This window comes from Phascolarctos cinereus, unplaced genomic scaffold, assembly GCF_003287225.1.
Source record: "Phascolarctos cinereus isolate Bilbo 61053 unplaced genomic scaffold, phaCin_HiC Scaffold_7;HRSCAF=346, whole genome shotgun sequence".
NCBI lineage: Eukaryota > Metazoa > Chordata > Mammalia > Diprotodontia > Phascolarctidae > Phascolarctos > Phascolarctos cinereus.
In genome coordinates, this window is record NW_027556180.1 from 77148547 (window position 1) to 77172600 (window position 24054).

General features: G+C 36.6%; 1 protein-coding gene across 3 annotated transcripts in view; it reads right to left on the bottom strand.

The window, feature by feature from the left end:
* Nucleotides 1–24054, bottom strand: part of UNC80 (unc-80 subunit of NALCN channel complex) — a 222492-nt gene that overhangs the window by 48068 nt on the left and 150370 nt on the right. For all 3 annotated transcript variants that reach the window (XM_021008767.2, XM_078147389.1, XM_078147390.1), the window contains 10 exons: nucleotides 22418–22504; nucleotides 18946–19129; nucleotides 17561–17655; nucleotides 15031–15120; nucleotides 14433–14534; nucleotides 10150–10330; nucleotides 8930–9198; nucleotides 7511–7645; nucleotides 2920–3058; nucleotides 1252–1348 (listed from right to left, as the gene is read on the bottom strand). In XM_021008767.2, coding sequence (XP_020864426.1) covers nucleotides 1252–1348; nucleotides 2920–3058; nucleotides 7511–7645; nucleotides 8930–9198; nucleotides 10150–10330; nucleotides 14433–14534; nucleotides 15031–15120; nucleotides 17561–17655; nucleotides 18946–19129; nucleotides 22418–22504 — 1379 coding nt within the window. The remainder of the gene's footprint in view (nucleotides 1–1251; nucleotides 1349–2919; nucleotides 3059–7510; nucleotides 7646–8929; nucleotides 9199–10149; nucleotides 10331–14432; nucleotides 14535–15030; nucleotides 15121–17560; nucleotides 17656–18945; nucleotides 19130–22417; nucleotides 22505–24054) is intronic.

A 24054-nucleotide genomic window follows, 5' to 3' on the forward strand; every position in this document is an offset into this window, starting at 1 on the left:
TACATTCCTGACTCTAAACTAATGCGCTTTCCACTGCTTCTCACAGTACCTACAACCTTCTTTACCTATGATCCTATGTATTTCCATGAATGAATGTCTTAGGACCAATTCAGCATTCTCTTGTCTGTATCAACACTGTGCATGGCCATGCGTATTCTGATTTTACATGAGAAATTTATGACTTGTAATGGAGTTTTGATGCCATGAGACAAAGGAAAAACAAAACAAAAATTATCCAAGATATGAGGTCTAAATCATGTTTTTGGTATTGGGGAGAAGAAGCTGTTCATTTGATGAGTACAGAATTAGAGTGATTCTTCATGGCATATATGAAGGCTGGGTAGAGAAGCAAAAGAAATGAAAAAAGGAATTGATGGATTGATGAGGAGAACAAAGGGAGGAAGAGGTGTATGTTTGTGACACGGAACAAGTTTAATAGGGGTGAAATTGTGAGGAGAATAGTAGGCCATAGAGCTTGAAAAGTGTGCAAAAGGAAGCTCAGAAACATGATATTCAAATGCAAATAATTTTCTAAACAAGTGTACAACTTTTTGGTTTTGGAACAAAAATAATTTGTGACTGAGGCATTCCTTCACAATCTATAAAAAGTATAATTTCTTTGCTCCATTTCTTTGAAGTATGTGTAGTAACTCAAAGTAGGTTGGCATAGGTCATTCATTCAGATGATTACTTTGTTCTTAGAGATCTTTTAAAATGAATAGCCAGTATGGTTTTTTTATTAGCCTGTCAATTATTTGTATGTGAATGGATGTTTCTCTGTCCGTCTCTGTATGTGTTTGAAAATAGCTGTTTCTCTTGTATATGTTTAAATTATCCTCAGAGTAATCTTATTTATATTGGTAATTTTTACTAAATGAAAGAACTTCACTTAGTCCCTTTAAATTATTCCAAATTTCAAATTAGGGGCATTCTAATGAATGAGGTATTACTAGAATCTCTGATAATTCACCTAACTGACATTAGGTTTTTTAAAAAAAATTTTCTTCAGTATATAGTACACCAGATTTTGAGTCAGTAGCGTCTAAATATAAGGGTTCCACTACCATGTCATACCAAAGAGTGACAATTTCTGTTATTCCCAAATATAACCTTGACTTCTCCAGTCCATTTTTTAAGCATCATGCCTCCTACATCATTTCTCCCACCTTTCCACACTTCCTCTGATGACCTTAGCACCAGGCACAAAACAGAATGAACAGTAACAATAAAATAACAATGAACAGTTGTTACCTTCGGAATGATTCTGGAGCATAAGCCACCACAGTGACACAGAGCTTGATGGCTTCACTAATAGAGAAAGTCAGATCCTCATTCCCATAGCAAAAATCTGAAGAGGCAAAAGTTGAAGGAAGTCAGCTCAGTGAATTCTGCTGGTGATAAAGAAGAGTTTATGTTTCTAACAGAAGATTAATATCAATAGTTGTGTTTGGATGCCACATGTTTTTTAGGTCTTAGTCCTTAAGAGAAAGCATTCTTTCATTTTTTCGCCCTATCAGTCTCACAGTTCTCTAGATTAGATGCTCTTTTATTTTTAATTATTTCTCTATGGATTAGAAATGGAAGATGACACTTGCATATTCTGCAAATCTAAGGTCTGGCAGAATCTATACTTATTATTTCATCAGTGTAGGAAATTCCTGGTGTAGAAATTCCCTCAACCAATGCAAATTGGCAACTACTCATCTGTAACTTGTAGTCTTAGAAAGGTGCCTACCACATTGAGAAATTAAATGATTTTTCTATTGTCACATAAAATACGTGCTTCAGGCAAGTCTTGATTCCAGGTCTTCCTGATTCCAAGATCAGCAGTCTATTTACTATTCCAACCTATCTCTCTAAGTCTAAGGATAAGAAGAAAAGATAATTTGTCTTTTAATCATGTAAATAATTTCCTTCCTCTCAACCAGTTCTTTTTAAAATAATATTTTACTTTCCCCTAATTATATGTAAAGAAAATTTTTAACATTCGATTTTTAAAAAATTGAGTTCCAAATTTTCTCCCTCCTTCTCTCACCTCCCCTCTCCCTAAGATGGTAAGCAATTTGATATAGGTTACATATATGCAATCATGTAAAACATATTTTCACATTAGTCATGCTGTGAAAGAAGAAACAGACCAAGAGGAAAAAACCTGAAAAAAATGAAAAAATTGTATGCTTCATTCTGCATTCAGACTCCATCAGTTTTTTCTCTGGATGTGGATAGCATTTTTCATCATGAATCCTTTGGAATTGTTTTGGATCATAGTATTGCTGAGAATAACTAAGTAATTTACAGCTGATCATCATATAATGTTGCTGTTACTGTTTACGATGGTCTTGAACCAGGAGTTCTTAACCCTTTTTGCGTCATGGATCCCTTTGGTAGTCGGATAAAACCTATGAATCCCTTCTCAGATTAGTACTTTTGAAAAGCAGAAAATACATTTGATTACACATAAAACCAATTATGTTGAATATGATCATCAAAATATTTTAAAAAACAAGTTCATGAAATTGAAGTTAAGAACCCTCCTGTATACAAGATGGTACTATACTTTGTGACAATAACAAAGACATATTTTATAGGGATATTCCCTCAGAACAAACATTTGAAGATGGTTCAAAAGACAAAGAAGCAAAATATGACTGTCCAGTATGATCTTTGTTTTCTATAGACTGCACTATTACCTAGTAATCCATATTGCACAGGTTATAGAGCATTTTTCATGGTACAAGCTTTATTAACTTTCTAGAGGTGGTACTTAATGGCACTCAAGAGAATACAGAAGAGGTGGAATGTCCCCATCTAATTCACATTATTGGCCTATATGTCTCATGCTGTCTTGATGCGCAAATCTAAATTTAAAAAAAATCAGTGCTATGGGAAAAATGGATTTTAAGGAGATTTGCTTTTTACCTAAAGATTTCAGAGGCTTTTCTGCTTTTACCAGTTCCAAGATGTCCAATATATCAGTGGTTTCTCCCTCCAGAGACTGCAGCAAGTCAAACAGGCATTGTGCTGACACACCTTTACTAGGCCCGTTATTGGCAGCATCCTGTGTAAATGACAAAGTTTTTTTTTTAAACCATGGATTTCCACCTTCATATCGAAATCTCTGTTTGCACAGTTTAATCAAGATTCAAGTGTCAAATGAAAAAAAAAACAAACCATATATGTTTGCTTACCCATTTCTATATAAAATAAAGCAGCAAGATGGCTTGGGAGCCTTTTACATACTTCTCTTTAAAAAAAAACAAAACTAGGTCACATTTAGGAAACAGCACAGTACTTTCAGTGATTGCTATTAATCATTGCTCACTGCCCCAAAAGACCATTTCAACACCAATATTTTCTTGATGGTGTTACATGGCTATAGATCATAGAACGCCAGAAACTTGAACAAATCAAAATTGTATGTGACTCAGAGGATACATTATGAGCCTATGTAAATTGAAGCATTCTTTACCAACTTTGACTTTCACAAAAAATACCAGTAAAAGGCACTAGGACATCTATGACTGGAAAAGGAAACAGGCCTTTTCAAGGCAATGAGCATGAAAGAAGATATGTGGGTATCCTGAGTACCATACTAGAAACTCAGAACTTTGAAAGAATCAGGACAAAGCCTCCAGCATGTTGCATGGATCTTGTAGGAGCAGATTATTGCAAGACATGGCCAAGAACTGCACAGAATAAGGGGTTGGAGGATGACAATCTGCATAAAACTGCAGCTGCATCAAAGTGTCAAGGGGCAATGAGTAGATTTATTTTTATGCAGCTTTCAAATTGCAAATCAGAAGCTTCATTCAGTCATTTTTGCAGATTATTCCAGAGTAGTTAGTATAAATGTATTCTCTCTGAATTAAGTTTCAGTTTTCCACAGTTATAGAAATCTCTTTTCTCTCTTATGTTCTTCACACCATTCCCTAGAACCAGAGAGATAAGGTGACCTCTTCCCATGAAGTCTCCCTATGAAGGCATATAATTTTTTTTTCATAATAACTATTTGAGTACAGTTTTGTGTTCAACTGATTTCTTTAAAAGAAAGGGAGAGACTTTTTTTGTAGTAGCAAAGAATTGGGAACAAAGTAGATCTCCACCATTTGGAAAATAGCTAATGAAACTGTGGCATGTGATTGCAATGGCTTATGACTACACTGAAGAAATTATGAATGTGAAGAATACAGAGGAACATGGAAATATGTACATGAACTGGTGCAAACAGAAGGGAGCAAAACCAGGAAGACAATGTGCACAATGATAATAACATGAATGGAAAGAACAAAAACAATAATCACAACTTGACTTATAATGACCAAGTTGTTTCCCAAAGATGAGATATCAGGATGGGCCTCCTCCCTTCTTTGCAGAGGTGGGAGGCTCTGGGTATGGAACACTGCATATAATGTTGGATCTGCTTAATGTGCTGGTTAGTTCTGCCAGACTGTTTCTTTTTCTTTTTTCTCTTCTTTTTTTTCTTTCCTATAAGAGATAACCCCTTATCTCTGAGAGGATGAGGAGAGAGATTTACTCACCATCATTGGCACTTTGATGCCGCTACAATTTCATGCAGATTGTCATCTCCCTACCCCTTCTTATTCTGTGCAGTTCTTGGCCATGTCTTGCAATAATCTGCTCCCACAAGATCCATGCAACATGCTTGGAGGCCTTGTTCTGTTCTTTAAATTTGGAGGTTTCCAGTGTGGCACTTAGGCTACCTACATGTCTTCTTTCATGTTCATTGCATTGAAAAGGCTTGTTTCTTTTTTCAGTCATATATGTACTAGATAATGCCTTTTATTGACAATTTTGTACAAGCCAATGTTGGTAAAGAATGCTTCAATTTACTTAGATTCATAATGTATCCTCTGAGTCACATATAATTTTGATTTGTTCAAGTTTCTGGTGTTCTATGATCTATGGCCATATAACACCATTAAGAAAATGTCGGGGTTGAACTGGTCTTTTTGGGCAGTGAGCAGTGATTAATAGCAATCACTGAAAGTACTATGCCGTTTCCCAAATGTGACCTAGTTTGATTTTTTCTCCTGAATGCTGGGTATACTTTGTGGACATCTGTAGTCCCAAAGATATTTTTTCTTGTTGTTCAGTCATTTCAGTTGTGTGTGACTCTTCATGACCCCAATTAAAGGGTTTTCTTGGCAAAGATACCAGAGTAGTTTGCCATTTCCTTTTCCAATTCATTTCAGAGATGACGAAACTGAGGCAAATAGAGTTAAGTGACTTGCCCAGGGCCACACGGCTAGTAAATGTTTAAGGCCAAATTTGAACTCAGGTCTCCTTGCCCAGGCACTCTATCTACTGTGCCACCTAGCTGCTCCTAAGATCTATATGATGTGTGTGTATGTGTGTGTGTGTGTGTGTATAAACATATATTTATACATACTTGTAAATGTACATACATATGCATGTACATGTGTGTATGTATGTATGCATGCATGTATGTAATGACAAACTTACCAGTCTACCTGTTTATCTAAATCTGGGAAATCCGAGCAATTACATTTTTAAGTCTACTTTGTTTATACTTGTAGGTAGTTAGACCAATCTTTTTTGTACTGTAGTAGATTACATTAAGGAGTTTTGTAGTACTTGGACATTCAGTGAAACCCCTACAATGTGATCTGTGAATAAAATCATTAGGAGAGCGTAACTATTAAAAGAGAATCCTTTTATTTTAACTTGATGTAAGACAATCTCCTTGATCTCAACCTTTAGTGAGTGAACATCTCCTTGTTTTATAGCTCGCTTGGTGTCAATCCTCAGAGAACCCTTGAACTCAGTTAACTCTTTGGAAATGTCCACTGCAGAGTCTTTTATAACTTTACAATGTTCATGGCAGATCTCTGTTTTGAGGAGAGCTTTTGAAAATACAGTTTGATCTATTGATTATAATTCTTATAGAAAGATAAACAATAAACACAAAGGGATTTTATATTTTTTACACCTTTGTCAATTGTCCAACCATAAAGCTGTGGTCTGCTACAGAAATTCATTCACAAAGGTTGACTATATGTGACAGACAGGTGATGGAGTGGATAGAGCCCTGGGCTGAAAGTCAGGAAGGCCTGCGTTCAAATCTGGACTCAGATACTTACTAGCTGTTTGAGTCTGGGCAAGTCATTTAACCACTGTTTGCCTTACTTTCCTTGTCTGTAAATGAGAGTAGTAATAGCGTCTACCTTGCAGGGTTGCTGTAAGACTCAAATGAGATAACAACTGTAAAGCACTTAGCACAGTGCTTGGTACATAGTTAAAATTACGTCAACATTAGCTATTATTACTCATCTCATGCTTTCATCAAAGATTCCTCAAAGTACGTGTGCACTTTACTCATAAGACTTTATAGGGATATGAGTAGGTAGTTATTGATGTTTTCTTAGTTTTCTCCTTTTTGTTGAGGTGGGAAGGGGCAGAAAGTACTGCTTTTCATCTTTTCCATTCTTTAGGCTCTTCTTCTCTTTGAGATATCTTTGTTTTGTTTTGTTTTTTTTGCTTTTTGCTAGGCAATGGGGTTAAGTGACTTGCCCAGGGTCACACAGCTAGTAAGTGTTATGTGTCTGAGGCCGGATTTGAACTCAGGTCCTCCTGATTCCAGGGCTGGTGCTCTATCCACTGTGTCACCTAGCTGCCCCTCTTTGAGATATCTTTAAAACAGATCCAAGAGTTATGATATCTCAAGAACATATTTCTTCTATATATATTTGATCACATTCAGCCGCTTTTCTCCCTCTTCTAAAGGTGCCTTTCTGAAATGCCACTGCTTCACATAGTTCATCAAGTACTGAGGTTGTACAAATCAAATACAGTGACTCCACAATAATTTCTGAGGAGATAGATCACTGTGAAGAAATATTAGCAGATCTGTTCTACTTCTGATCTGTTTGTTGTCCTGCTTCTGATTTCATCTACAAAATGCTCTTGGGATGACTTAGTGTCATTGAGTCTCATTCTAAGCTGCCTATAGACTAATCTTTTTCCTTAATGATTTTTTTGTTGTTCTATGAGATACCGTATATTGATTTTTGTCACTAATATGGTGTTTTGCAAATAAACATACTCTAAACCAGTGATACTCTTGAATGCTGTTTTCTGCTTGACAAAGAGTTCATGTGTTTGATGAGAAAAGCAGCTTCTCAAATCTTTCAGCCTCTTCATTGTGATGATTATTTCATCAGTTAAATTTCTTTAGAAATGTGGATAGTCAGAAACATCTTTACTTTTTGACCAATTCCCTTTTCATAATAATTGATGGTTTGTTTACATTGGGTTGGCGTCTTTGGCCCTTGAAACATATTCTTATGGTTATTTTTTCATTTACAAAATGGTGACCAAAAAAGAGAAACTGCCCTTCTGGAACCTAATGGGGGACAACTGAAGCCAGCCTAGGGTGATCATGTGGGATATGTTTGCCTGAATAAAGCAGAAAGGAATTACTCCATCAGTGTTGTTCCAGAGATCAAAGAAAGGGAGAGACTTTACTCACAGGAAATTCTAAGAGAGGTGCCACACTAGCAAACAATTGTAGCACGAATGGCTTTCGATGAAGAATGTAGAATTGATGACAGGCAAATTCAATGGCTTGACGCAGCTGTGGGTTGCTTTCATAATCAGCATACACCTGAATAAAGTAAAAGGACAAAAATAATTGCTTGTAATAAATTACAATCTGTAATGTAAAGAACACTGGATTTGATGTTAGAAAAACCAACGTTAAGGTCCCTGTTCTGCCAATTGCCGGTAGTGAGATTTTGGGTAAGTACCTTAACCTTTCTGAGTCTTATGAGGCAGCTAGTAGCCCAGTGGATGGATCCCTGGACCTGGAGTCAGAAGGATCTGAGTTCAAATCTGGCTTGAGACACCTACTAGCTGTGTGACCCTGGGCAAGTCACTTAACCTCTGTTCACCTTAGTTTCCTTAACTATAAAATGGCGATAATAATACCATCTCCCTTGCAGGACTGTTGTGAGAATCAAATGCAATATTTGTAAAAAGCATTTAGCATAGTGCCTGCTACATGATGTTGTTCAGCCATGTCTGCCTCTGTGTGACCCCATTTGGGGTTTTCTTGGCAAAAATACTGGACTGATTGCCATTTTATCCTTGAGCTCATTTTACAAATGAGAAAACTGAGGCAAACAGGATCAAGTGACTTGCCTGGGGTCACACAGCTAATAAGTGTCTGAGGCCAGATTTGAGCTTAGGTTTTCCCAGCTCCAGATCCGGCAGTCTATACACTGTCCCACCTAGCTGCCTTGGTACTTCGTGGGTGCTAGATAAATGCTTATTACCTCCCTTTCCCTTATTTACAAAAATGGGAATAATAAATGCTTGTACTATCTACATACTTCAAATCTAGCACTCTTATCCCATCATACATAATAACAGTTAATTGTTAAAGATGGGAAACAAAAACATAGAGTATAACTTGTTCTATCAAGAGAAAATGGGAAAACATAGCTAAGGCTGGGGGAAATCCAATAAGGAGACATCAACGAAGCCTTTCTTCATCTCACAGCTACTAGTGCCCTCCTATTCAAACTACCATGAATTTAACTTCTTTGTATTTCTTTGTATTTTTTCTCTTTTATTTTATTCTCTTTACCTAGGTTCTTATGTTCCCCCACTTCTCTATTAGAATGTAAGCATCTTGTGAGAAGGGTTTATTTCATTCTGTGTATTTTGCCAGGTCCTAAAATGGTGCCTGGCATATAGTAAACAGTAATAAATGCTTGTTGGTTGATGGATTCATTATCAGGAGAACTTTGTAAGATACCTTATGATGCAGCAAGAGAACAAAGTTAAGCAATTGAAAGACTTGAACATAGTTCTTGCTTCCTCATCAAATAAAGATATTTTCCTCTACTGAAACTGAAAAGGGAAAGATGAGAAGATTCAGACTTACCTGTAGCATAGTAGGGAGAATCCATTGGTATCCACTGAGAGAGAAAAGATGGTTGAAGTGCACTGCTGTGTTGATGACAGTGGCCGCATATTGCCGGAGCAAGGCACTGTCTTCTGGATGTAAGATCAGGGCTCCATTGAACACATTGAGAAAAAGCATGATTTCATCTCCCCAGGGAAATTCACTGGGCATCCCCAAGAACATCTCCTCCAGAAGCTTAATCCATAGACTCTTTTGAAGCGTATCCAGACCAAATAGCTCCTTCCCAGCTGTTAAGGGCAATAGAGACAGAATAATGTGCTGGCACAGTCAGCTTGAGAAGGCAAGACCTTTAGGCGGCTCCTTAGAGGCAGTATGGCATAGTGGAGAGACAGTCCCTCAGCCTTGGAGTTAGGAAGAATGGAGTTCAAACTCCACCGCTGACATATTCTGCTCGTGCATGATTGGGCAAGTCTCTTAACCTCTCATAGCCTCAGGTGACTCTATAAGACTACAAATGGCAGAACATTTGCCGGTCTCTATTAGTACAGAGAGTTTTCTTACCATTGGTTTCTAACATCAATGAAATCACAGATTTGCACCAAAAAATATCTTTAGACTTGCAAACTATTTTCCTCACATCATGTCTATGAAGTAGATAGTGTAGGCAATATTGTCTCCATTTTACAGATGAGGAAACTGAGCCACAGAGAGAAGTGAATTCATTTGCTGTGGACACTTCTAATATCTAGTTAATTAGTGGCAGAGCCAAGATTCAAATTTGCATCACCTGAATCCAAGGCCAGGGCTCCTTCTACTATTGTTGTTGTTCAGTTGTTTCAGTTGTGTCTGACTCCTCATGACTCCATTTGGGGTTTTTCTTGGCAAAAATACTGGAGTGGTTTACCATTTCCTTCTCTAGCTCGTTTCCCAGATGAGGAAACTGAGGTAAACAAGGTTAAGTGCCTTGCCCAGGGTTACACAGCTAGTAAGTGTCTGAGACCAGATTTGAACTCTGGAAGTGAGTCTTCCTGACTCCAGGATTGGCACTTTATCCACTCCACCACCTAGCTGCCCTTCCACTATACCACACAGCTTTTCTTCTCTACAGGATAACCTCATGCACCATGCATTGCTGAACAGACAGTGAGCTTCCTGAGAGCCGTGATAAAGAAGCCCCCTGAAATTAAGTAGAGACAAAGGGAAGCAGAAAAAAGAGGGTACAATGGCCTCCCCTGTACCTTGAGGATCACTGAAGAGTGAGAACTCAGCATCGATAGCACTTCGAGGAAAGGAAGGAAGGCGAAGAAGATCCTCCTGGAGCATTGAAACATGGGATTGCTTGTGGGCAATGGGGATTTTCTGGGTGAGGGATATGAGAAACAGGACCCGTCCTACTTCCTCAAGCTTCCGGGTAAATACCTGCTCAAACAAATAATAGAAAAGCCAGATGACCAGAGTTAAAAGCTCCAAAATGTCAAAGCCCAAAGTAGAAAAAAATAAAAAGATCTTGGTGAAAACAAGGGGGAAGCGTTTTTTCTCCTTATTGTACAGAGAGGTTAAAGAATACCTCTATTGACTCATTTCTTTCTTCTATTACTCTAACATAGAAGAGGGTTTCGTATATATTTCAAACTCCTGTGGAATACAAAAGCATACATTAAAAGTATAGAGTTCCAGCTTTCTTTTATATTTTGTCTCCTAGTAGTAGCTTCTTATGGGTAGGACTACCTTTTTTTTTTTTGCTAGTATTTGTATACCCAGTGCTTAGCACATGGCCTGGCATGAAGTATATGCTTAATGAATGCTTTCTTTTCCATCTATCTATGTATCTATCTACCTCTCTATGTTTCTATTTCTATGTATGTTTGCCTCTCTGTCTCTGTCTTTCTATGTGTGTGTGTGTATATATATATATATACATATATATATAATATATATATGTATATAACATATATATATATAATATATATATGTATATATGTCTTTCTGTCTGTCTCTATCATTTGAAATAGAGCATTTTTTCTTTGTTTGCTTCTGTGTTATGAAATAAGGGATTCCTTGTAGGAATTGATTGGTAGTTCCAACATTTGCCCTTTTTTATTCTCCTTCTTTCTGTTGTTGCCTATTAGCTCACCACTGTTTTCTTACATAAATGAACCCAAGGGATGAGTGTAACAACCCACAATCAATAAACAAACCATGTAATTAATTAAAGTCTTTGGTGGCCTTCAGAGAAATATAGTTCTCACTCTGAATTTATGTCACATGGACTAGGTTTCCCTTTGCCTTAAAAAAAATTCATCATGAAGCAGCTGAATGGAGAAAAAAAAGTCTTTGTACTTTTTGGATAGCATATAACTGGAAACAAAGTTTAAGCCCATTAATTGAGGAATGGCTAACAATTTGTCCCATTAAAAAATTTCCTTCCAACCTGAGGAATGAATAAGAGGTGAAACATATTGCCTGTTTTCCTTTGAAATTTCAGTACTTTTAAGATACAGTTTGTGTACAGTTGTCTTTGAGAGAATAAAAAATGAACTTCAAATTTAAAAATAAACTATCTTGCTCCTCTGTAGCTCCCCTTCTTTTGATAATTGGAGTCTCCAGGCTCAGCATCAACAAAGAAAAGAAATGCAGAAGCCCTTTCATCTCCTTTCTTTAATCCATCATATTTCAGAACTTGGGTCACACATTCAACTTTATTTTGTGACACTCACTTTGTAGGAACAAGTGAAAAAAACCTGAGAATCCAGTTGACTTACATGTAGAATGAGGGCCTTTTATAAAATGAAGATTTAAAAAAAAAAGCATGCCATCAAAAATGGTAGAATTTTGACATAGTGCCATTTTGGGTTACTTAAAAATTTTTGTTAATATTTTTTCTAATACAGGGTGTCTTAAAAGTCAGTGTGCAGTTTTAAGCTATTAAAGCTTTAGCTGGGATTAAATTTAAGGCTCCCTAATTCTAATCCCTTTGCTCCTTCTCCATCTCACCACCTTGCCTCTTTTTCTTTTTCACCTAGGTTGATCTACTGCATTGGACTGACTTTTTTTGTTCAGAGTTATATGTATGTTGGCTTTAAGGAAAAATAAGCTATGACAATCCAAATTTAGAAAACAGATAAATTTGGGGTGGGGTGGGGTTATTAAAACTATTTCTGCTGTTAAAATTTCAAATTGCACTAAGACTCTTGGAAAACCCTGTATGTAAGCCTTCACCCTAGAACCAGCTTCTATAATAAAGTATACAAAAAGAGGAGGAAAAAAATAGTTCAGCAAAATCAGTGCATGAAACAAATATGACAGTTTGTAAAAGTACCACATTGGGTTAGGTTTAAAAAAAAGTTTTGTTTTTTTTTTCCTGACAATATCTTATCTTGAATGCTTAGTCTTCTGGCTATTTTCCTTTCTTTTTCCTTTTTTTTTTGTGAAAAGTTAATTAAAGCAATTCTTACATTGTGAACACTCTATGGATCTTGTCATTTTGCTACTGGAAACAAGGACTAGAATGACTGTTTTAGGAAATTTTTTGCAGAATAACTTGCAGGTTAAGAGTCTTGGAAATTTTTCATATCATTCAAGAACATGTATGGGATACAAACCCATACTTGCATATACACATATGTGTTTGGATGATCTTTCATTTTTCCTTTTCAAAAATAGCAGACTATGTAAATTAATGGTGACCATAATTATAATTAGGGCAGAGACTGACTAAATACCATGCACATCTCTTTGAAATCCCCCTTAAAGCTGGCCTGAATTTGATTCTCTGTCCTGGAATCAACTAACTTGTCCTTTATACACACAGGATGACCAAAGTGATTAAAAAAAAAAAGTTAAAAAAATTTTGACCACAGGTCTTATTAATGTTAAATCAATATGACAACCAGGAGATTTAATTGAGTTATAAATTTCAGTGATATACTCCAGGTGTCAAAACAAGTTAGCAATGATGCTTAAATAGCTGATTTTAATAATTTTATTAAAAATAACCTTTGGTTCACTGTTAGAGTTATATAATGCAGTTATATTACCATAGCATTAAATTTGCTTCTTATTCAAGTCTGATTTGGGATCAACTTTGTTTACTGTGTTCTTTTCTACGTGTAGATTCCAAGAGCTGAAAAAGGACCTAATATCATAGATGGGGAGATTGAGGCCCAGAGGAAAGAAGTGATTTTCCTCAAGGTCACACAGCTTGTCAGTGGCAAAAATGGGACTAAAATTTAAGGTCTTCGAATTCCAAGTCCATTGCTCCTTTTCCATCTTTCCACCCTGTCTTTTTTTTTCTTTTTCTCTTTCACTTACATTGATCCACTGCAGATCAGTTAAGGGGCTGTTTAAAAAAAATCACTGAAAGCCAGCCTCATTGGGCTGCTTCTGGTGCTTTTCAATTAGATTTATACATATTTATATGTTTTTCAGTTAACAAGGAATACCTCACCTCACATACCAAGATAAGCTTCAAATGAATACCTGACTTAGATTTAACATGTCAAATCATAAACAAATTAGAGAAATAAAGAAGTTATATTTTGAATCTATGGATAGGGAAAGAGTTCATGACCAAACAAGGATTAAAGAAGTTAACACAAGATAAAGTAGATAATTTTAATCATATATGCATTATGCAAAGAAAACCAATGCAGCTAAGTAAGATTAGAAGGAAAAAACAATTAAGTGGGAGAAAGATTTATAGCACATTTCTCTGATAAAGGTCTCATTTCCAAGATATATAAGCAACTGATTCAAATTTACAAGAATTCAGAGTCATTTCCCAACTGCTAAATGGTGGAAGGATATGACCAGGCAATTTTCATTTTGTTTTGTTTGTTTGTTTGTTTGTTTTGTTAGGCAGTTGGGGTTAAGTGACTTGCCCAGGGTCACACAGCTAGTAAGTGTCAAGTGTTTGGTCTGAGGCCAGATTTGAACTCAGGTCCTCCTGACTTCAGGGCCAGTGCTCTATCTACTGCGCCCCCTAGCTGTCCTGACCAGGCAATTTTCAAAGGAAGAAATACAAACGATCACTCATGTTCAGTTGTTTTTTCAGTTGTGTCTGACTCTTCGTGACCGCATTTGGGGTTTTCTTGGCAAAGACACTAGAGTGGTTTGCCATTTCCCTCTCCAGCTCATTTTACATATGAGGAAACTGATGCAGAAAGGGTTAAGTGACTTGCCCAGCGCCACACAGCTAGTAAGTGTCTTGAGGCCAGATTTGAACTCAGGGATATGACTCTTCCTGACTCCAGGCCCAGATATATGAAAAAATAATTTATAAATCAGTAGTAGAGAAAGTCAAGTTAGAGTAACTCTGAGTTTCTACCTCCCAGCCATCATTCATATGTACATATGTATATCTCTATATATCTGTATATCTCTATATGTCTCATATATGTGTGTGTATATAAATACATTATATATTTTTAAAATGCTTTATATGTAACTCCCTATAAAGAATCCAAATAGGTGACAACTGTTATACTTAGACTATTGAAGAACACTGTAGTGTTGAGGAGACCTGTTTTTGAATGAGTTCTTGGCCTTTTTCCGGATGCATATGTACAAGGTTCAGCTGAGGCGATACAGACCTCCGGAAAGGATAAATGTCACGCACATAGGTCTGTAGTGGGAGCATAAGAAAGAAAAAATAAAAAAGTTTCAAAAGGTTATTTTTTCTATATTAAGGAGAAAGGAAAACTGAAGGTCAGACAAACAAAAAGCACATTTCTTTGTCTTCCTGTTTCTTAGATTCTTCCTGTTCCAAATGAGCCAGAACGCCTCAGGTCTCCTCTTGGGGTAAGCTGGATCAGCTTATCCAGGTCGCTAGCAGAATATGTTAGATGCAGAAATACCCGAAGAGGTAGGTAATTATTTAAGGAGAGGAGATTGACTCCATTCATATGTTAGTCACCTCACTGTGGCTTTCCCCTGCCCACTGGCTGGAAGCATTTAAGTTTAATGGCTTAAGAAAGTGAAATAAGAATTTTACAGGAGGATAAATTTACACAAATTAATATTTGGTCCATTTCTTTTATCACTTAAAGGTACGTCAGAAGGATGAGATATCAGAAGCTTTAAACATGGTTCAAAATGAGCTTTTTAACAGCCGTCCATACCTTGTTATAGTGGATAAGGTTCCATCGTTTATCCATGAGAAAGTAATGTGTTGATTGGGTTTCTGGTATGTTAAAAAACTCTAGACACTCCTAGAATAAAAAAATATATATATATATTTTAGTCACTCATCTACTAGTCCATCTGCTGAGGAAAACTATATATGGTAACGTTATTTATCTGATATGGTTGAGCAATGAGCTATTTCACATAGATGAATTTTCCAGAAAACTGAGGCTTACCCTCTTTAAGTTACAAATATTTAAAAAATACTTCTATAGAAAGCTTATTGTAGTGCCTGGCACCTAGTAGGTACTTAATGAGTGATTTGAAATCTTTCTAAACCATATGCTCCATTTCCTATCTCCTTTGTACCATCTGTCCCCAGGCTAGGAATGTTCTCTCCCTCACTTCAGCCTCTTAGAATCCCTAGCATCGTTTAAAACAGCTCAAATGACACTTTTTATAGGATGCCTTTCCCAGTCCCTCTAACTGCCAGAGACTTCCCATATAAAATTAACTGACTGTGTGTATGTATCTTGCATGTAGCTGGTTATTGGCATATTGTTTCCCCCATGTAAGGTACCTGACGGCAGAAACTGTTTTTGCCTTTATTTGTATCCTCAGCTAAGCATTGCCTGGCATTTAGTAAGTGATTAATAAATGTTTATTAATTGACTGATTAAACATAGAACACTAAATATGATGAGTATATGAGAATATAGTTAGAGGATTCAGCACTTTCATGATAAACATGAATGGTAATGGGCTTTAATATAAAGGCTAAAGAAGTGTCAAGCTGCCTCTACACTGTAGTGTGCTCATTGCTTTTCTGTCTGCTTTTTATAGTTTCTGCCTCCTTCTATTGAATGCTATCACATTTTCAGACTCAGTGTTTCCTTGCTGTTTCTAAGCCAGTGTTGTGCTTTGCATCCTGTTGTTTGGGTTAAGGACTGAAGGTGGTTTTGTAGTTCTCCAATGAAGTAAAATACATAAGTTTCATTTTCCCCTTGGCCAAGAGGGTTACCCATCCCTTGCCATTTTTGAATACTGATTTGTATTTTGGTTGAAGTTGCCTACAAGCTGACATCTAGATAAAAGAAGGGTTATTGTACACAGGGTTTAATCTTGATTGAATTCAATTCAATTTGACAAAGATCTAATAGGTGGCCAGTCCACTATACTAGGAATACAAAGACACCAAAAAACAATTACTGCCCTCAAGGATTTACATTCCTCTGGTGGGTATGATATGTATCCAGAATAGAATACACAGACTAAATTGAACTAGAAAGAGTCCTCAGGACCAGGGTGATGAGATAAGGCTTCAAGGAGAAAGGGGCACATAAGCTGAGCCTAGAAAGAATGTAAGTATTCTAAGAATAGATATGAGATGATAGTACATATTCTAGGCTGATGGAGAATAATAAAAATGTGACTAGAAAGGTAGGTTGGATACACTGAATGATTTTGAATGAGGGAGTGACATTGTCACACCTGTGACTTAAAAAGACTATTCTGGCAGTCATGCAGAGGATGGATTGAAGAGGGAAGAGGACTGAAGCAGGAAGGCCAATTAGAAGACTCTAAAAAAATCAGAGTATAAATTATATAATAATTTCAGAAAAAATATAAAATTTCCTTCCCTTCTCCCATAATTTTTCCTTCCTTCCTTCCTTCCTTCCTTCCTTCCTTCCTTCCTTCCTTCCTTCCTTCCTTCCTTTTCTTTTTTCTTTCTTCCTTTCTTCCTCTTTCCTTCTCTCTTCTATCTCTTTCTGCCTCTGTCTCTTTCCTCTCATATCATGGGCTCCAATGAGTCTTTTGTATCTAATGCATTTTTTTGAGTTGGAATATAGGCTATCTCACATCCAATTCTCATGTGCTTCCTTGAGGAAGACCTATTTTACTCATATTTTGGGAAACCAAGATATAAACTATGCCATTAGTATATTATATGAAATTAGTAACTCTACATGGGGGGCCATGAATCAAAGAGAGAAAAGTGACACTTTTGGGGTTAGTACCCAGATCTGGACCCAGTCTATGAGCCCAGAGTTATTGTTTAATTGGAGAGTCTGGGTTAACTATCTATGACTGTGTCTAAAGTAATTCATTATCTATGTTTCCCCTTAGTGGGATACAAACTCCTGAAGACATTATGTTTCTGTCTTTGTATTTCCTGTATATAGTACAAGGCCTCACATATATTGGTCACTTAAAAATGTTCAGTGAATTTAATCTGATGGCCTTAGTATAACCAAAGTGGTTATGCGGTCATATTTTGGTTTTTGGATCCACTGCTGCCAAGCTGCTTTTGCATCTAAGAGTGTGTACAAGTTCCAACATTCTAATTTAAAGTTAACAGGAAAAGCAATGTGCACAGAACCTTACAGTGTTTTCTTCCCAAAGCAAATGAATTTAGAGATTTGTACGAAGGAGCAAAGACGCCATGGAATTCTAAACTAGATTTTCGCTGAGATGATTAACCCACAAAAAGAGGACATTATACACTGGTCAGTAAGTCATTTCCACCTTCAAAAGAGCTTCAAATTGCGTATCTTCATGTACAGGTAACTGGGTTGGGATATCGCACTCGTTCTGCCCATGTACAACCAAAGTCTTGGTACCTAGGGAAAAGAAAAATTTTCATATGCTGTCACTTCCATGACAGAAATGGGATATTTCTTATGTGTGCATAAGATCATCAAGAGAACTCTAGTCACTAACAGTAATCAATTCTTGAGAAAGGCTATTTTAATTGTTGTTACTTACATTTCACTTTAAAATCCGTACTTGAGACAAACAACCTGTCCTTTAACACATAAGGAACCCCGAGTATTGAGAAATTGAAAAACCAAACCAAACCAAACCAAACCAGAGCTAAGCTCTTCTAGCAACCAAGGAGTTGAAACGTAGTTCAAACTAGGTTTTCTCTCTCTTGCTTGGCTCATGAAGTTATGCTCATGCACTTCCACTTTCTAATTGCCGATGTTTGATTTTTCATAATTAAATGAGATAATTCAAAGTGTCAATAACTACAGATTACTTTGCAATAATACTAAATGATCCTTTTCACTGACAATTAATAGTCAGAATATTAGAAGTGATGTTTTATTTTTCTACTCCAACTTATACAGGATCTCATAATCACTGTGTTAGTGTAAAAACACTTTGTAGACTACTTCAGAAAAGTTAAGTCATCCACGATGTTTTAAAAGTCTAGAGTTTAGATCGTTCTCCTCACTCTTTTCTAACTGTTTCTTTCTTTGTGATCATTAATCTTTTCCTTTTTCATTGAGCATTCGCCCACGCAGGTTACAAATCTGTGGGACCCCTGACATGAACACAATACTCCTTTTAGTGCCAAAATTCCAATCAGAAAGCCTTTCAAATTCAGCAGGCTGCCCTGTGACAGACCTTTTAAATGTTCAAAATTGGCAGGTCCTCAAGGACTGATTCACACGGATCTTAGTTCTCATGTCTCCATTTTAATCTGGCAACTGCTGATTTTTTAAAGGTACTATTGTCATTCCCTAGACTATATGAAACAAGAATTCTTTAATGCACTGGATTCTGGAGGGATAAGACTTGGATCATTTTTGCATGAAAGGTGCTCTCTACAGTTTCCAATCTCATGGCTGAGGAACCTGCTCTTTAAACAGAGTAGATGTAATCTTAAAAAAAGATAAAAAATGGTGTGTGTGTGTGTGTGTGTGTGTGTGTGTGTGTGTGTGTATATATATATATAGTAATGCAATGATATTTGTTTGCATGTTGTCTCTCCTATTAGATTGTAAGTTCCTTGAGGGCAGTCACTGTCTTTTGCCTCTTTTTGTATTCCCAGTGATAGCACAGTGCTTGGGACATAGTTGGTGTTTAATAAATATTGATCGATTCCTTGAAAGTGAAAGGCTTACCTGGCATGGAGGCTGTGACCAGCAGCTTTACTTCACATTGCTCCTTCTTCATTGTCTGTTTGAGGTCTTTGAAGAACAGACCTTCCACATATCCCACCACCTCCCAAAGGAAAGTCAGAGTGGCTGAAATGGCATCCATTCCCCATTCACAGGGTGTGCGCACAAAATACATGATCAATCCTACCTGGAAGGCATAGAATGCAAAGAGTTTACATGGTCATTGTGGACCTTCTGCAACACATCAAATGATTTCACTGGTGTGGGTAGTCCTCCAGCCCACACAAACTGTAGTCTTCAACCAATGTTTGTAATTATGGTAAAAAAAAATCCACAAGTCTGTGGCCATCCAAGCCATGAGTCTGCTTTTCCTCCTCTTCCTATTAATTATGATCTCACTGGTAAAAACAGGAAAACTAAAATCTTGTGGCTGAAAGTATATGCCTATGGACACTAGTTCTGGCTAGATGACTGACTTTAGATTATGTTAACATTTCTTCCGTCCTTCACAGTAAAACAACTCTCTTCTTGTATCCTTTAAGCTCTTTGTTCCATTTACTAGCAGATTTCACGATGGCACTCCAGTGAGCTGGTAAATGGGAAACAGATCTTAGAACTAATCAATACTTTTCTATACAGCATTGAAAGGGGAAATAATTCAGTCAAGAATAGAACTTTCTATTTCCACGTCACATCAGAGTTATTTTAGATACTGCTGATATATATTTTGTGTACCATATTTGCCTAGACACTATCAGTATAGTAGATGTTCGATAAATTCTTGTTGAATTGACTTGCCTTTCAGATTGTGTCTATCCGCCTGTCCTTGGAACAGTTTTGACTGGTAGTGTCAAAGAGTGGCTCCTAATGTCTGCTTCTGTTTCCCCTATCCCCAGACTACCCTTTGCCTTCCAGTAAGATCTGGAAGAAATGTTATCAAGGTGGCTTATTTTTTCCTTTCTCCATCCTGGCCATATGTGTGGAGTAACTTATCTCTAAGCTGCTGTGATATAGTGAATAAAAACCTTGGATTTGGAATCAGAATACATAGATATAACTCCCAGTGCTTCCCCTTGATAGCTCTGTAATACCAGAGAAGTCATTTAACTTCTTACTGCCTTTATTTCTTCATTTGTGAAATGGGAACAATAATGCTTATACTACATACATCACTAGTTGCAGTGAGGAACAAATGAGATTAGATATATAAAGTGCTACATAGAATTCATAGTATATTAATAAATTTAGAGCAGGGGATCTGTGAACTTGGATGGGAAAAACATTTTGGTACCTGTGTTTTAATATAATTGGTTTCCTTTGTAATCCTATGTATGTTATTTTATGAATTTAAAAATACTATTCTGGGGGCAGCTAGGTGGTGCAGTGGATAGAGCACTGGCCCTGGAGACAGGAGCACCTGAGTTCAAATCTGGCCTCAGACACATAACACTTACTAGCTGTGTGACCTTGGTCAAGTCACTTAACCCCATTGCCTAGCAACAAAAACAAAACAAAAAAAATGCTAAAAAAAATAATATTCTGAAGAATCCAAAGGCTTCCTTCACTAGACTGTGAAAGGGGTCTATGGCATAAAAGGTTTAAGAACTCCTGGCCCAGAGAAAAGTTCCCAGTATATTGAATGGACCCATTATGATGAGGGTCATAGAATCATATTGAAGACATCATGAGATCTTAGTGTTATAGCTTTTTAAACTGGAAAATACCTTAGCAATCATCTAATCCAAGCATTTAATTTTATAGATGAGGAAAGTGAGGCCCAAGGGAGGTTAAATGACTTGGCCAAGGCCACACAAGTAGTAAGAAGCACAAGCAGACTTTGAACCCAACTCCTCTAACTCCAGAGTCAATACTTTTCACTGTGTCCTGTTGCCTCCCAGGGATAAAACCAAATGGGTAGATTAAAACTTTCACTTTTGGAGGGAGTGGTATTTTTCACACCTGTGAATACCCAGATCCAGCAAAGTACTGCAGAAGTATATAAATATCAACTGTTATTGTTCCTGGCTTTTGATTTTCAGGCACCAGATGGGAGTATCGTATTGGTATTATACTTCTATTCTCTCTTAATGCTGTCTAAAAATGATGGGGAAAAAGGATATGGGTACAGTTTCCTTTATTCCCCAATATATACCAGACTTGCTTCTTGTCTCTGCTCCTACCAATTACCTCCATTTCTTTCTATAGGTTTCATAGATTCATAAATTGTTAGAAGGAACCTTGAACCTTAGAGGTCATCCAGTCCAATGCCTTCATTTCGTAGGAATGAGGAAACCAATTTGCCCAAGTACATACAGCTACTACCAAGTAGAGTTGTTATTTTCAGTAGTGAGAACAAAGCAGCTAGAAAATGGAGGGGTACCGGTGATGGTGAAGGAAAAGGATCTATAAAAATAACATTTATTTGACATAATCATCAAAATACCTCACATTTCTATGGTGCTTTGAAGTTTTCAAAGTGTTTTTTCACAATAGGTGATGTAAATATTATCACCACTGTAATTATGAGGAATCTGTAGTATTGAAGTGACTTGCTCAAGGTCATTGCCTGTACCACTGTTTTGGTGTCCAGCTCTGTCTCTCTTTATTAGTTACCTTTCCAGTAAAATGAATTACAAAAAATTATCTTCAATCAATTTAGGTATAATTTTCATATCACCAGTCAAATGAATTACAAAAAGTTGTCTTCAATTACTTTAGGTACAATTTTCATATCATAAATTACGAAGTTGATTTGAGAGCCCAATTCCTGTTGCTTGCCTTAGGTACCTATTATAAGGCTGGCTCTGTATCCATTAACTATACTTCCTTTCTTCTTTGTTTATATATTTTTCTTAAGTGTAATGCACTTTAACTGCTAAGAATACCCCTAACTCTCTGTAAAATGCTGATAATCCCTCTACCATATTTTCCCTATTAATGGTTAATGATAATCATCATTAGCTTTCTTATGACATGCCCCTTCCATTTACTAATAAAAAAAGAGTAGCAACGTGAAAGACATTATAGATTTCCATGATAATCTATATTTTGAAGAACGATCCGTGATTTTTCCCGACATAAAAAAAAATCACAGAAAATCACCAAAGTAAGCAAGTGTATTGATGTTGAATACTGAAAGTAAATACATCTTTCTTCTTCCTTTCTTTCTTTCTTTTCTTTCTTTCTTTTCTTTCTTTCTTTCTTTCTTTCTTTCTTTCTTTCTTTCTTTCTTTCTTTTTTCTTTCTTTCTTTCTTTCTTTCTTTCTTTCTTTCTTTCGAGGCAATCAGGGTTAAGTGACTTGCCCAGGGTCACACAGTGTATCAAATGTCTGAGGTAGGATTTGAACCCAGGTCCTGCTGACTCCAAGGCCGGAGTTCTATCCATTGAAAGTACATACATCTTTATTGGACCCAAATGCTGCTGCTTCCTAGTGGGGAATCGACATCCACATGCTACTTCACTAATGAAACTCACCAAGTAGTTAAATAGGATATGTGATGTTTGAGCCGGAAAGTCTCCAATATTCAGGAGAAGTTTTCTCAACATATACATTAACTCATCCTGAAAGACACAAAGTTGTTCAAATGCATTCGATTATCTCTCTGTTAGATACCAACTTTTAAGAAACTTAATTCTATAGAGAATTCAGTGTAAATTCTTCCTTACCTTTTGCCTACATTACAATTTTACTTTCTTTGAATTTTACTTTGAATTCTCAAAATTATAATAACTTACATTTGTATGGCATGCCCTCACGAACATCCATCACAAACATATTGGTAGGGGAAATATAATTTTATTGGTGAGTAAACTGAGGCTCTGAGAAATTAAGGATTTGTTCAAGGTTATATAGCTAGTGAATATTAGAAGTAGGTCTCCTGACTCCAATGCTATATAGTACTACCTGTCATAGAGAAGTACTTGATAGTCATAAAATAATATTTAGGTCTTCTACAGCATTGCTCCTTTTCTAGGAGCTAATTTTTCAGAGCAACCAACCACCAGAGGTAAGTAGACTATTTCATTTTAATACATAAAAGTTAACTGAGGCTATGCTACAGAAAATCAGACTAGAACAATAAAATGTAGTCTGGTTAATTTACTGTCATAATTAGAAGCAACACTTTCTTCTACTCATGTGGGTTAAAAGGTCCTAGGAAGCCAGGTAGACTGAATTCTGTCATCTTGGCTTTGTTTTTCCATGGCCATCTAGAAAGGTTAAGTAAGGATACGACCTCACGAGTTCTCACTGCTTTTCAGAAACCAAATGCACTAATCCAGGCACAATTACTGCCACCCATCAATGAACAAATAGCTTCTTATCACTAATGTTGAACACCCCTGCACAGGAAACTGTCTTTTATTACCTATCTCAAAGGGCTGTTGTGAGGAAAATGCTTTCTAGACTTTTATAGATTTTTTTATTGTTATTTTAGAATCCCCAAAGCACAGCAAGGGTCCTGCATAGACAAGTTACTTAATAAATGTTGGCTGAATTGAATTGAGATTTACAATAGACTGTACAGAGGAGGTACATTGGAAGTTCTCAAAAACATTTTAAAAAAATGTACCTAAGATTAAAAGTATATAGAATACAGATGAATATTTCTCTGGTGATGCCTTAGAAACTTCTATGATTCATGTGGCCATCAACAGAAATAGCAGTTAGGTAGAAGGGCAAGTTCTAGAGAGAAGAACAGTAATTCAATCTTAGACACGTGAGTTTGAAGTGCTGATGAAAAATCTAGGCTGGGGCTATCCAATAGTTATTTGGAATTATGGACCTGGAGCTTTGGGGATAGATTTGAGATAGGGATAGAGATATAGTAGTTACTTGCATAAAAGCAATAATTGAAGCCACAGAAGTATGTAAGATCACCAAGAGTGAGAGTGTACAGACATAAGTTGATTTTGGAGGATATGTGCATCTCAAAAGAGTGGTAGTGCTCCCTTTGAGGAAGCAGCAGCAGCCTAGCAGTAGATGTCACCAACAGCTCAGTGGGAAAAACAAAGCCAGCAGCAAAGGGCGGCAGCAACTAAACGGAGATGAATACCTAGGTCAGTGGTTTTTTGAGAACTTTTTGTTTTCAGGATTCCTTTACTCTTAAAAA